At 32.8% G+C, this 14,792-nt stretch overlaps 1 protein-coding gene across 1 annotated transcript; it reads left to right on the top strand.

The window, feature by feature from the left end:
- Positions 1-8,540: 8,540 nt before the first annotated feature.
- On the top strand, positions 8,541-14,091 carry LOC107942603 (uncharacterized protein SYNPCC7002_A1590). The gene is made up of 6 exons (XM_016876302.2): positions 8,541-9,006; positions 9,383-9,573; positions 9,812-9,857; positions 11,749-11,831; positions 11,928-12,044; positions 13,794-14,091. Exons 1-6 carry the CDS (start codon positions 8,805-8,807, stop codon positions 13,863-13,865), a joined length of 711 nt encoding a protein of 236 aa, XP_016731791.1. The 5' UTR covers positions 8,541-8,804; the 3' UTR covers positions 13,866-14,091.
- Positions 14,092-14,792: the final 701 nt, after the last annotated feature.

Raw genomic sequence — 14,792 nt, 5'->3', positions numbered from 1 at the left:
ATTCAATCTACGGATTAAATGTGATTGCTACTCAATCAATGACATGCAAAGTTCGATTTATAAGTTTCAAAATAAAAATGCAGTGTCTGCTTATCACCATTGCATGCATATCTATATTTCTATAATAAATTTAAATGTTGTAAAGATTTTCAATTTTGGGTTTTTGGATAATGTTTATTCCTGTACTTCAAAGAAGATAGAGCTTTTATCTTTAAAAGTTTGCATTATTATTTTTATACAACATTGGGGTCAGGGGATAGGATCACATGGTTTAAATCCGTGTTAAATGGGTGCTTGACAAGGGTTTTAATCACGTTGATATGATTCAAGACAAACGTGCGTTATTTTTTAGGATAAACTACCTAGTTAGTCACCCAACTTTTAGGTGCTTTCATCTTGGTCATCCAAACATTAAATCTTTAATGGCGATAAACTGTACAGTCCACATCATGTTTACACTTTCATTTTGATCACCCAACTTTTAGGTCGCTTTCGTTTTTTTCACTTAAAAAGTATTTTTTTAAAGTATTGATTGGTGTAAAAAAATTCAAGAATTAAAGTGAAAAAGTGATATAAACTAAAATAATACACAAGAATTGCCAAATTGTACTTGTTCATCCCATTGCCAAAATTTTAAATTTCTTTTTTTCTTAAATATTGAAATTTTAAATTCCAAAGCATCAAAATAAATTGAATAAATTGTTGAATATTTTTATCCATTAATAATGTCAACTAATTTGTTACTATAATATGAAAATTAATTAATTTAATCTCCTTTTAAATTTTAAAATTTTATTTGATGTTTCCAGATTATCTTAAACGAAATTGTAACACCTTATACCTAGTCCGATTGCCAGACCCGAGCTATAAAATGCTATGACAGTTAACGATCACTATTAATTATGAATTCAACTTAAATATTAAATCAATCAACAAAGCATTCATTAACACAAGTATAACATGATTTACAACTAAAATTGTGTCTTAATCGAGCTTATGGAGCTCTTAAACCAACTCTTAAAACAAATTAGGATTAATTCAAAACTTCTACAAAAAGATAGGTAAAAATAAAAAATATGTGTCACACGGTCATGTGGCCAGGCCGTGTGACAGGCTGATGTGGTGTGGTCTTAGATGACATGGTCGTGTGCTTAAACTGTGCAATAGACTGAAACCGTGTATAACAAGGTCACACGGTCGTGTCACCAGGCTGTGTAACAGACCGAAGTCATGTGGACCTAAATGTAAAATTACTAAAAAAAAGAAGTCACACGGCCGTGTCATAGACCGTGAAACTCTCTAAGGCCATGTACAACAATAACTTTCCAAACATACAGACTACACGGCCGTGCCACATGGCCATGTGTGTCACATGACCACACATGGTCATGTGACAAACCGTGTATACCTAAAAGGTACCCTACAATGCAAGTTACTAATCCAAACATTCAAATATACCACAACCATGCAACATACCATTCCTCAACCTATTAAAATACATCAAAAACATGCCAAAACAACACTTATATCATTTATCCTAAGTGACTAACCTATAATACCCCTTACCCGTATTCAACACCGGAATAGGGTACGAGGCATTACCAGAACACAAACACTTATAAACATGTTAAACCAAGTTATAAAATTTTATTCAAATTTAAACTTTTCAAATTTTTAACATGCTTTTATAAATCTTCATGTTATACCTTCAAAATACTATATTTGTAACAAACAGGACTTCTATACATACTCATGCAATTCAATCCTTCATTTAATTCACGATTCTCATATTCACGATTCAATTCAATTTCTCAATCCAATATACATTTCAATACCAAAATAATTCATTTAATTCAAATCATATCATTTGCAATTTCCATTTAATTTACTTACAGTTCAATTTCATTAAGTTTAATACTAATACATATTTATCGTTTAACTTAACATCCCCTTTTTGCGTCATTTTACACTTCAAGAATGAACTTAGTATTTCATTTCCTTTCCACTCCCGTTTCCTATGCATATCACACAAGATATAAACATTACACTCAACCATTGTCGCAAGCTAGTCTTTTTTTTTTGAAGACTATCCACATGATAAACCATTTTAATAAAGATTACAAACTTTAAACCTTACCACCCTTTTTTGATCACAAGCATATTTCCATCTAGGCATTTACCATTTCAATGCATAATTTTATAAATTTGATGTGGCGTAATCTAGCCACAACTTGGCCAAAGCCTAAGCATACACACCAAGTATGCTAGCCAAATAAACAGATAGTATAAGCAGTATAAGCATGGATAAGCACCACATTTATTTATGTACCAAACTTACCAACAAGAGTTAATTCATAAACCATTTCTGACATTGCTACATACCAAATCATATACCAAGTATACCACATACACATGCTATGAAACTTTATTTTCTCACATGAACTTTAACCATAACTAATAATGCACAATTATAAACATCATTTCTTTTCAATCGTTTATCGATTATAATCGAGCATATGGTCAATTATACATAAGTCATTCATATGTTCTTCCAATTTTCCTCCTCCCCCTCTCCATTCGACATCCTTAATGTACATAACACTCTTAGAAATAACATTTTCTATAGTTTCACTATTCACTTACATGTATACTTAAAATTGTCTCTCTGAGTTAGAGTCACTAAATTATTTTTACCTAGAGCTACAGAGCTCCAAATTAAGAACCGTTATTTTTTCCCAAAACTAGATTCACATATATTCTTACCATAAAATTTTTAGAATTTTTGGTTTAGCCAAATAGTACAGTTTATTCTTTAAAATTTTCCCTGTTTCACTGCTTGATAGTTCTAACCTCTCTTAACTAAAAATTAATTATCTCATTATACAGAATTCAGATATTGTTTCCTTTTGTTTCTCTTGAAAATAGATTCACTGAGGATTCTAAACATATAAAATTTATCCCATAATTATTTTTGTACAATTTTTGACAATTTTCCAAAGTCAGAATAGGGGATTCCAAACTCATTCTAACTCTATCTAACCAAACTTCAAATATCTCAAAATATATAACTCTTTTGCTTTCTCTATTTCTTTTATGTGAAAATAGACTCATTCAACTTCAATTTCATATATTATTCAGCCTCTAATTCAATCTCCACCATTTTTGGTGATTTTTCAAAGTCACACAACTGTTGCTATCTAAATTGTTTTATTGCTAAATGTGCTCTTTCATAATTTCACTTTTTCACTTTCAATAACAATTCAATTCAAAATTCACTTTTCCATTTCTAATTCGATATTCAATTCCATTCCACACCTATATTAACTATTTAATTACACTTAGTCAATTTCCCGATGAACACTTCGGAATAATAACAGATACTCGGTGGATTCAGCACATAGCAACCACCTCATTAATCAATGATGTCCGGTGGAATCAGCACATAGCAACCACCTTACTAATCAATGATGTTCAGTTCATATAGTACCCTGCACATAGTACTACACATGTGACTATTACCATCCGATACACGTAGTAGCCTGCACATAGTACTACACACGTGATCAAAACTATCCGGTACGCATAGTAGCCTACACATAGTACTAGACATGCAACCTATCATTCCGGTACACGTAGTAGCCTGCACATAGTACTACACACGTGACCATCACTTTTACTTTTACATAGTGGCCTACACACAGTCCGTGCCACACATGTGATCATTTCTGTCACTTCATTCGTATCCCTTTTTATTCCAAAGGTTCATTCGGGAATTTCACTTTTTCTCACTTTTCTTTTTATCGATCAATTTAAATTTCTCGTATTTCTTGATTTATAACAATAAATTAACTTATATAACATTCACACTATTCATTCCAGTCCAAAAATCATACTTTGACAAAATTACATTTTTACCCCTAAAGTTTTACAAAATTATGATTTTGCCCTTAGGCTCGTAAAATAATTTTTATTCAATTTCCTTGCATTTTAGGCCTAGCTGAACCATTTTCATAACTATAGCAGCCCACAATTCTCACTTATTCACACACTTGAGACATATTTGATAACTTTTACAAATTAATCCTTTTAGGCATTTTCATCAAAAATCACTTAGTAAAAGACGTTCATCACACTCCAAACATTCATATTCTTCCATAAAACATCAAAATACATGCATATCATTCATGGGTAAATTTTTAAACACAAACCCTAGTTCAAAATAATGGTAAAAATAGGTAACTCTTGTTACGAGGATTTCAAAAACGTAAAAATCATTAAAAACGGGGCTAGAACAGACTTACAATCGAGCTTGGAAGCTTGAAAAACCCTAGCCATGATTTCTCCATGCAATTTTTGGCCTAGGGGGTTGAAGATGAACAAAAATTGGCTTTTAATTTTGTTTTTAATTCATTTTAATAACTAAATGACCAAAATACCCTTAATGAAAACTTTGGAAACATGCCCAACCATGCCTATTTTTGTCCACCAACTTAACCAATGGTCTAATTACCATATAAAGACCTCCAATTTAAAATTTCATAACAATTGGACACCTCTAACATATAGAACTCAACTTTTTCATTTTTTACAATTTAGTCCTTTTGACTAAATTGAGTGCCCAAACGTCAAATTTTTTGAACGAAATTTTCACAAAATCATTTTGTGAAATCGTAGACCATAAAAATATAATGAAAATAATTTTTTTTCTCGTCAAATTTGTGGTCTCGAAACCACTATTTCGACTAGCCCCAAATTCGGGCTGTTACATAACCAATATGTCACAATTGACACATCAAATCAACCATTCATCATTATATATTCATGTATAATCATACCAAAGTTTCATACCTATTTATTCACCAATACAACATCAATCCCAAATGGTCAAATTCATCAAACAAAATGCATTCTAGGTACCAAAGCATGCTTATACCATCAAGTACCACAACTAACCAAAGCAACCATCAAGGTTTACCTCTATATGCAAAATTCATATTCAAGATGGCACCGAACATAATTCAATTACTTATATGCATACATTGCCATTAACCTATTTAAATGCCACTTATAACTAGGCCAAAATGAGTAAAAGTCTACCAAAAGGATTGACAGATAATGTGAGCCCCGAAGACTATCCAATCAATAGGAAGATTCCAACAATCTACAAGGAAGAAAAGAAACATGGTAAGCTTACTCAAAGCTTAATAAGTTCGTATAATTCAAACACAACATGCTTGTCATTTAAATTCCTACAAATTGAAATTAACATATAAACTTAGTATTCCTGACCAAGTTACATATTCTCTACCATACCAAAATGGTTAGTCATGAACATATAGCAAACATCAAGACATATAGATAGCATAATACACATGACATTTCCATTCATTCAATGAATAACATTTTATGCCATAATATTCCATCTCTATTTATTTCCTTATCTAGTTTTGCCTGGAGAACTATAATAACTGAACTTGGGATACTTGGGATAAATTTGCTCACTCAAGTTGTAAATCGAGACATTAACCATTACTCAATGTTGCTCACACAAGTTGTCGAGTATTCGCGACAAATGCTAAATTCTAGCCATCGAAATGATATCCACCACCTATACATAGTATCTGATAAATATAACACTGGCACATAGTGCCTGATAAATATAACACCGGCACATAGTGCCTGATACAACATGAACACCGATACAAAGTACTTGATAATATGGCCACCGGTTCATAGTACCTAATAAATATAATCACCTGTACATAGTGTCTGATAAACCCTAATGACATGTCATTTATATCCTAATCATTCACTAAGATCACATGGGCCTTAATTCCATCATCACACTCTTTCCATCTTTATAACATAGTTTCATATTCATCATGGTCATTTACATTCCATATCATCTCTCAATTCATTCCAAACACATAAGTTGTTATACTTTACAATTAAGTCTTTCAATATCAATTTCAACATTTATTTCCAACAATCATGCCAACAACAACAACACACACATATATACACCTAGTACAAACATAAGTATCAATCAAAATGAACCTAATGCGAACTTACTTAAATGAAACAACAACAAACACCACACCGATGACTAGTCAACAATTTTTCCTTTTCCACGTTTATTAATTGATTGATCCATTTCTTGATCTATATATAATAATTTAACTCAATTATCACTTTCAATTTTAAAATGTCTGAACACATACATATGACCATTTAATAACATTTTACACTATTTCCTTAAACATTTACCTTTTATTCAATTTAGCTCCTAAAATTGAAACTTACATTCTTATCACAATTAAGCCAAAAACCCTTAAGATCGAATTCACCTTTACTCCTATAAGGTGAATTAGTGCTCGCTTTTAGTCTTAGGAAAAACAAATGAAATTTATGTTGTTTTCTCAAAATCATTATGAAACAAACACAAAGGTTCTGTCTAGTTTGCTGCTTCTATTTTATGGATCCTTGTCTTTGCCTTGTCATCTAGACTCTCCAAGTTCATCGTACTTTTTCCAATTTGATTACCCCTTGCATTTATCATGTGAATATATCTTTCCCACGCTTCTCTAATGGAGATACCTATGCCACTTCTCTTTCTACTTGCTTTATTCGCATGCAAAATTGTCTAGTAGTACATTGATTGGATCTCATGTAGCATTTTTCTGTAGGGGCAAGTAATTTAAGCTTCAAACAAAATGTTGTCGCGACCATCTTTTCCATCCTTATGATTGATCTACCAAATATGGCATTATAGGCTGAGGGATGGTCAACCATCAAGAATTCTATCATCTCTGTCTTTGTATGCTGACCATCGCCTAACGTGACTGATAAAGTTGCTGCCACTTTGACCTCTATTGGCTGGTTAGCGAAGCCATAAATAGGTCTCACGCTCTTGAGTATTGATTCCTTAAAATCCATCAACTTGAATGTCTATCAATGTAAAACTTCCACTGCACTTCAGGGTCAACTAATATTCTCTTCGCTTGAAACCCAATTATGGTCGCTGATAACCACCAGAAGGCCATTACTATTTACATCTAAAAGTTGATCTTAATCAATTCCATTAAGCCAAAGTTGCCATGATTGCCCCGAGTGAGGCTTTTTTAATGGAGCATTGATGAACATTGCATTCTTCAAATATGCCTTCCTCTTAGCATTAAGTCTTGTCCAACCCTAATTATTTTCCACCATCACGTTGATGACTCCCTTAAGTAGTTGCTTATCTCTTGCTTTGTCCTCTCTAAACTCTTGAGAAGAACCAACATTTCAATTACCATACTCTCTGTTATTTCGATTTTGAAGGGTTGAGCTACATACTACTTTAACTATCCCTTCCACACAATAGATTCAATTGCATCCTTTAGGTGTATACAGTTTTATTCTTGTGATCAGGAGCATTATGAAACTGACACCTATGGGCTGACTATAAAGTGACTAGGTTTCACCAATGGGGGTGTTTCTAAAATTCCTTAATTTTCTATCTAGCTAAGAATATAAGCGACGAAGTAAGGTTAGGTGTATAAGTTTCAAACCTGTTATATGGAGCTCTTTCAATTTGCTTTCGTTGTTGATTCCACTAACTACCATCTCTCCCTCTGCTCATCGAGTTCATAGAATTAGCAAGGTTAGAAAAATGTTTGCCCTTAAATGTAAGTGTATGTTAGGATTTCGCCTTTGGTGATCATGTAATGGTGGGAAACCTCTGTGCGAGCTATTATAGCTTTCTAGTGAAGGTTCAACATAAAACTTAAAATTCGCCTCTTGTTGTTGCTAATATATTCGTTGCTGCAAGGAAGTATCCACATTTTTTTCTTGCATCTCTGTGAACTACCGTAAGCTAGAGTTTGGGTTTGTGACGTTTGCTCTCCATGGCTGCCTTAAGGAGGTGGTGGTTGGTTTTGTTGGTTTGGATATTGAGTGTAATATCTAGGTGGCGAGGGTCATACAGGTTATGTAGATAATAATGGTGGTTTGGTTGCAACTGTTGTGGAAGATACTGTTGCCTCCTACTAGTCTATGTTGACTTGGGTTGTTTGAAGTTGGTTCTAAGCTTGAGAATCTTGTTCTCATTCTTCTTTATACATACAAGAATGTATAAGCTAGAATGAATTATGTATGTTTACGCTCACCAAATCAATTATTGGGGGAAAAATGCGATAAAAGTTGAGAGTTACAATATGAAAATAGAGCTAGTTAAGGAAAAATAAGGAGCTAGATAAAAAAAAGGAAGAAAGTGTAATTATTGAGGAAAGTTGGAATGAGAGAAAAGAGAGAAGGAATCATTGGTTAAGGAATGGGAGATCTATAGTGGAAGAAGGTGGTAATTTAAGGGTGAGTTTAGATGCACGGTAAGTTTATTGCGATTAGTGTAAAAATAATATTAATAGTAAAATTTAATACTATAACAATATGGTAACGTGAGACAAAAAAAAAATAAATTAAACTTTCTACATTACAATTAATCGTCCATCCAAACTAGCGTACGAAAGTTAAATATCGCAAGTATCCATCAAAAGAGTGAAGGTGTATATGCACAACTATCATTTTAACCTTTGAAGTAATTTAACTTTCACAACTAACGTACATATTTTTCTGACTAGTTTGAATTTTGTTTTTTATCGAGGGGACGCAATTTAACCACAGGCGCAAATGGCAGGCAAAAAATCTCTTCTCTTATCCCTGGGATCAAAACACCAGAGTCCACAGTTCAAGGCTTCTTCCCCAAATATCCGCTTTCTATCTACCTTCTTGGATTCGGAAACCATTTCTCCGACGTCGTTTCAAACATGGTCTTAGGATCTTCTTCCTCACTCACTTCAACGCGCCTTTCCTTCCCTTCAAACATATCATCCATCAAAACCTCCAAAAATCCACCGTCGTTTCACTTGCTCTGCGTTAAGGCCTCCGCCACCGACTCCCCCCCTAAAGCCCGTTTTGTCGCTCGTCGAAAGGAGTCCATTTCCGTTCGCCAGTTGAACCGCCCTCTCAGTAATCTTGCACCACAATTATATATATATTGTTTTCTTTTACTTGTTTCTTTGTTGCTGTTTGTTTTAAGGTTTATAAAATTATTTATGCATTTAACTATTTTTAAATTGTTAAAAGGGTTTGATTCTATTTAATTAACAGTTTTCTATCTAATTATAAATAGCAAAATTAACGAATTATCCATATAATTACTTAAAACATTTTTTTAAATTCTTTAAAGTATTTTTTTTACACCAAATTTTTTTATTTATTTTTGAAATAGATGCGTCACTCTCTTAATCTGGTTTGGGAAAGTAAAAACTCTGTTGAAGCCTGATGAGATAATTTTTTTTTTGTGTGTTATTATTTTAATTGGGATTTTGTTTTGGTGGTGCAGTTGAGTATATGAGCTTACCAGCGAGCCAATACTCGGTGCTGGATGCAGAAAGGATTGAGAGGGTAGATGATAATACATTTAGGTGTTATGTATATAGGTTTAAGTTTTTCAATTTCGAGGTTTGCCCTGTTTTGCTTGTTAGAGTTGAAGAACAGCCTAATGGTTGCTGTATTAAGCTCTTGTCTTGTAAGGTAATCTCAAAGTTCCATTCCATGAATTTGTTAAAATAAACTTTGTAACCAATATTTGTCAACATTTTGAAGTGCAACATTTCTTGAAATGGTATCTTAATCGGTATTTCTAGGGACTTAGACATACTGTTTAGAAACACTCTTCAGATATTGAAGGGTCGCTAATGTATACATTTTAGATTTTTATAGATTTTCATGGATTTTGAGAGTGTCATAATGTTCTGTCCACTGATTGCAGCTGGAGGGCTCACCAATTGTGGTTGCACAGAATGATAAGTTTGATGGTAAATATCTGTCTATAACTTCTCCATCCAATAAAGATATCATATTTTTAGTTTTGAATGTTATGTGATAAGGTCAATTAAGGATAAATCCATAGTTATTGTCAATTCTTATTGTGGTTTTTGTTTAATCTTGTTGTTTGATATTTTCTTTGTTATGTATTAAGCCGTCGCTCATCAAAGAAGTATATAATTGATTCATAGCTGAAGCAGTATCAGGCTATCAGTAAAAAAACACTAGTACTATGTTTAAAAGGCAATGAGACTTTTGTGAAGCTTGAGCATCTCAGAAACATGTCTTGGACCGATGTTTTTTGATCCTATTGTCTTTTAATAGAATAAGTTGAATTATGTAGGTGACCTGTTACTTTTACCCTGATTTATTTTAATTACTTTCTAATTTAACAATTATCTTAAGTTTCATTCTAATCCAAATTACAAGCAGCAGGTTTTACAACTAATTATTGCATAATGCAAACTGCAAAAGGCTGTTTATGCCTGTTCCGTTATATGAGATTGTGCAAATGAAATTTCATAGTTTATTTGATTTGTCTGATTTAGATTAACAATCCTTTACTCGGTCTGTTTCCTTTTCTTTATTCAAATAAAAGAACCATTTCTCCTCTCAATCTCTTTGTAGCGTATTTTTCATCTTTGGCTCCAAATTGGCTATTAATGTTAATGAGAACAATAAATTTAAATATGTATTGTTTTAACATACTTTTTCCCCTCCAATTATTGACTATATCTGGTTGTTGCTGGCTTTTGTCATTTTTTCACTACATGCGCACTAGGATAGACCTTTAACTTGTATGTATTCTGTTCTCCCCTTATTCTGTATTTGAATTCCATTTGGTCATATGCAATGTTTTAACTAGCTTATTAGCTTTATTTTTCAAAACCATTTTTATGTGCGAGTGTCATCCAGTGTTGTGAAGCACAAGGTGCAGTCTAGGTGCTAAAACCCTTATATTGCTTTAGGCGCAAGGTGCAAAAAAAGCACCAGCCAGAGTAAAGTAAACCGCAATATGTATGTGAGTTTTTTCTAGTCTGTGTTTGCATATATAATATATAAAGCTTAAGATAGTAAACTCTAAAGTGTGGTGTAGTTTATCTACAAAACATGCAATTTTTTCACAGGTCAATATGCATGATTTTCTTATGCTGTTGACTGCTCAAATATTGAGAAGGATAGAGTTTGATGTTATCTCTTTTTTTACTAATAAAGGCATATCAAATGAAAACACTGAAAAGTAAAATGAAATTTAAAGTGAAATTCAATCAGGGGATCCCTGTTTTCTTACTTATGCCTATTGCCTTAAAAAAAGTGCCTAAGCTCACCAAGCATGTGCCTGATCAAATGGGCCACGCCTAATGGGTATGAGGTGTTTTTGTTGAATAATGCTAAGACGTAAGCATATCTAGGCGCATGCCTTGACCACACTGGTGTCATCTTTGTAAGCTTTCTTTGTCAAAAGCATTTTTGTAGGTAGGTGGGTTGGGGTGTGTGTGGATATTGCTAGCTTTGTACTGACAAAGTACATTAACATAATAAAATCTTAACGTTCTACAGAATCTCATCATTCTCTGCTATTTCATCTCACCTTGCAAATTGAATGTATAAATTTAGCTCTTTTCTACTCAAGTGCCTTTGCTGCTTGGGGCACTGTTCTGATAAGCTTGAATGTCTTAACTAATTTGTGTAGCTAGCCACTTTTTTTGGGTTGTGGCTTGAGGGGTGCCATTGGTGTTGATGAGACATTGAACAACTGCAGCATGATGTTAAGGAAATGACAACTTGCTTAGTCATTATCTGTTTGAGTCAGTTATACCTAAATTAAGTGCAATTTTTCTTTCTGGCATGCTTTGACACTGATTTGATATGAAAATGCAGCTTCTATGGTCAACCGAATATCGTGCGATACCATCCGAAATGACTCATTAGTACAAGAGCTTACATCGGACGCAGTTATTGAGGTAGTGTTTGCAAATTATTCTTTCTCCAATATCGCCATTGCATTTCAGAGAGGCATATCTTTCTTACTGTAATTTGCAATTCTTTGTTTAATCTAGGTCAACATCGAGGTTCCTTTTGCATTTAGACCAATTCCATTGGGAATGATTGAATCAAGTGGGACCCAAGTCCTTGAACAAATACTCAGGCTGATGCTGCCCCGTTTTATGGCGCAGGTTTGTAGAATATTATTCAGATTTCTCTTTCACTGATTTCTTTTTCCCTCAATACTTAAATTGTTGCTTTGCTCTTCATTTTTCTTGAAGTTTCCATGTTCGGCGCATGGATGCCTCTGAGAATCTTCCATATACATGAAAAAACTTAGAAAAATTTGACCATAACTATGTTAAACGCATACCTGTATCTAACATACACCCTAGTCCAAATAACATAACTTCCTACATGAAGTGGAATGTAGATATGCAAATTTAGCATGTAAGCAGATATTTTTGGCAGTTTGAGTTTTTCTCAGACAGGTTACTTTAAACTCCTTGGTAATAGTCACGTTAAACTCATAATTTGTTTGCTAGATTCTTCTCTGTGGCCAATGAGGTCCAATTTGAAGTCAAATTTTATAATTGACTATCAATTAAAGGGTATCTGTCAAAACGATAGAAAATAAAGATGGTGGCAGCACTTCTTGGATGCAACTATTACATTTACATTTATGTTTGATTGTCAATTGGGAACTGTTTTCAAGATTACATGCTTATAAAGAATGTAAGACTATACTATTTTGATTGTTGATACAAAGGGTATAATATATACCCATCTAGTCTGATCCAAACCAAAATTTGACTTAATCAACCGGAAACCAATCCCGACCAATGTATTGTGACCATAAAAAGTCAATAACATGAATCTGTCTAACCTTAACATGAATTGATCGAACCCAAGTTGATCTGAGCATGAAACAATCCAAACCGAAACACCCAAACTTGAAAGTACTCAAACAAGTAATCTTGAAATGACTTGATCCTGAAGTGATTAGAATCCAAAATGATCTGAATTTATGATGACCCGACTTGAAAAATCTGAGCCTCAAACCCAAGACCACTTGAATCCAAAATTGACCCAAACTTGGAATTAATTCAAACCAAAATGATCTGAAATTTTTAAAATCCAAATTGAGTAGATCTGAAATCAATTTGACTCACACAATGGACTGGTCTAGTACAATATATTAACTAGAAAAACTATTTATATCTTCTACTTCTGTTTTGAGTTATATTATTTATAGTGGTAGAAATAACTTTTAGGAAGTTCTTGGAATTTCCCTTATAGAGTATTATAAACTTCTAGTTCATGGGAAGCCTCTCTGTATTCAGAGACAAGTTTAGCAGTGGATCATGTTATGGTGCTTATATGGGTGGGAATGACATTAGAGAGCCCTTTGATCTAAAAATATTTTTTCAGCAGGTTTCACTTTTGGAATGAGTTTTTGCTCAAACAAACCCAAACATTTAATTGCATGAATGGCATTGACAAATATAGCTGGTGATTGAAAATGTTCCTGACTATTCTTCTCTTGTTCGGTTTAGCCATCCTTGCGGGCTCTTACTCTTTGTTACTTGGACTCATATGAGTAGCAGATACGGGAATATTCAATTTTTTGTAGTTCTTTCATGCATTTAGAAGGTCTTCGGAGGATCATATCTTCATTAAGAAAACACTTTCAAAAGAAATGGATTTACGTATGCTGGACATTGATACATACCCGATTTTCACATCCGAGTTGAGTAACATAGGTGCTTGATATCATATTTTTTTTCTAACGTGCAGTTGCAGCAAGTGCTGCTTCTACTGGAATTGATTTGTTTTTGTAATTGGAAATATGAAAATATGAAGCACCAAGTGTGACTTAAAGTAAATGCTCAATTCTGCATTTTGAATGACATGGTTGTGATACCTTTCTGTGTTGGCAGCTTGTTAAAGACTATCAAGCATGGGCTTCTGGTGATACCTCAAGGCAACCTCTTGGAACCGGGGAGATATGAAATCACGCAAGATAAGATTTCTTCAAACTCTCTTTGAAATTGTCATCTTGTTCAATTTTGGCAGCATAATATGTTTTGACTGTAATATATAGGCAGTTTAGTGTTCCTCCGCACTTAGGTGCAACAAATTAAGAAAATTCATTGTATTCATCCAATGTCAGTCATGCAGACTCTAGGATCAGTATATTCCTCCTATTCTGATATGAAATTCTGGCAACTGTTTTCAGTTTTTTCTTTGGATTTTAAGTTGGATTAAACAAAATGATAGATGGTCTTGTTATGTCGAACATGCAAAGCATGATTGTTGCAGATTGCCTGGTATCTCTCTCGCTCACAGAATTATGAGAATGCAATTATGCTCTTCACACATAATTGTTGCAGATTGCATGATCAAGGATATGATGCAGATGAGGGTGAAGAGGAAAGCTAAATAGAATTAACTAAAACTCATTCTGCACCGGCAATAATATCAATCCCAATCGAACTAAGACTCAATCGGTAGAATAAAAAATTATTAAACACAACAATTAATAGTAACATTTATTGATTAAAAAAAATTAGATAGGGAGAAATTAAATTAACACATTGAATGAATTTAAATTAAAAGTATTAACAAATTTATTATATCAAACATTTTCTACCTTTATTTTTTAAAATTTAAAATGTAAAGTATTTCAAAATACATTTTCAAATAAAATCTTACTTTATTTTTGTGGATTATAACTTTAGATTCTTATATCTATTATTAAAATCAATTTACTTTTGTGGATAATTGATTAGGATATGAATATTTGATTTTATTATTTGTTTTACTTTTAAATATTTAATTTAATGTTTTGTTTTATTTTATTAAATTCAAATATTAAAATATTACATGATAAATTATTTAATTTGAATTAAAATTAAAATAAAAATATTCAAATTTAA

The sequence above is a fragment of the Gossypium hirsutum genome, chromosome D04 (assembly GCF_007990345.1).
Source record: "Gossypium hirsutum isolate 1008001.06 chromosome D04, Gossypium_hirsutum_v2.1, whole genome shotgun sequence".
Lineage (NCBI taxonomy): Eukaryota > Viridiplantae > Streptophyta > Magnoliopsida > Malvales > Malvaceae > Gossypium > Gossypium hirsutum.
Note: the sequence above shows the minus strand (reverse complement) of the source record. Positions and strands in the feature narration are given on the sequence as shown.

What these genes read in the sequence shown, in the direction of transcription:
- LOC107942603 (XM_016876302.2), top strand. Translation starts at nt 8,805, where the DNA reads ATGGTCTTAGGATCTTCTTCCTCACTCACTTCAACGCGCCTTTCCTTC. An exon ending in CCAGTTGAACCGCCCTCTCA is followed by an intron (nt 9,007 to 9,382) that starts GTAATCTTGCAC and finishes TTGGTGGTGCAG; the next exon opens with TTGAGTATATGAGCTTACCA. An exon ending in CATCGGACGCAGTTATTGAG is followed by an intron (nt 11,832 to 11,927) that starts GTAGTGTTTGCA and finishes TGTTTAATCTAG; the next exon opens with GTCAACATCGAGGTTCCTTT.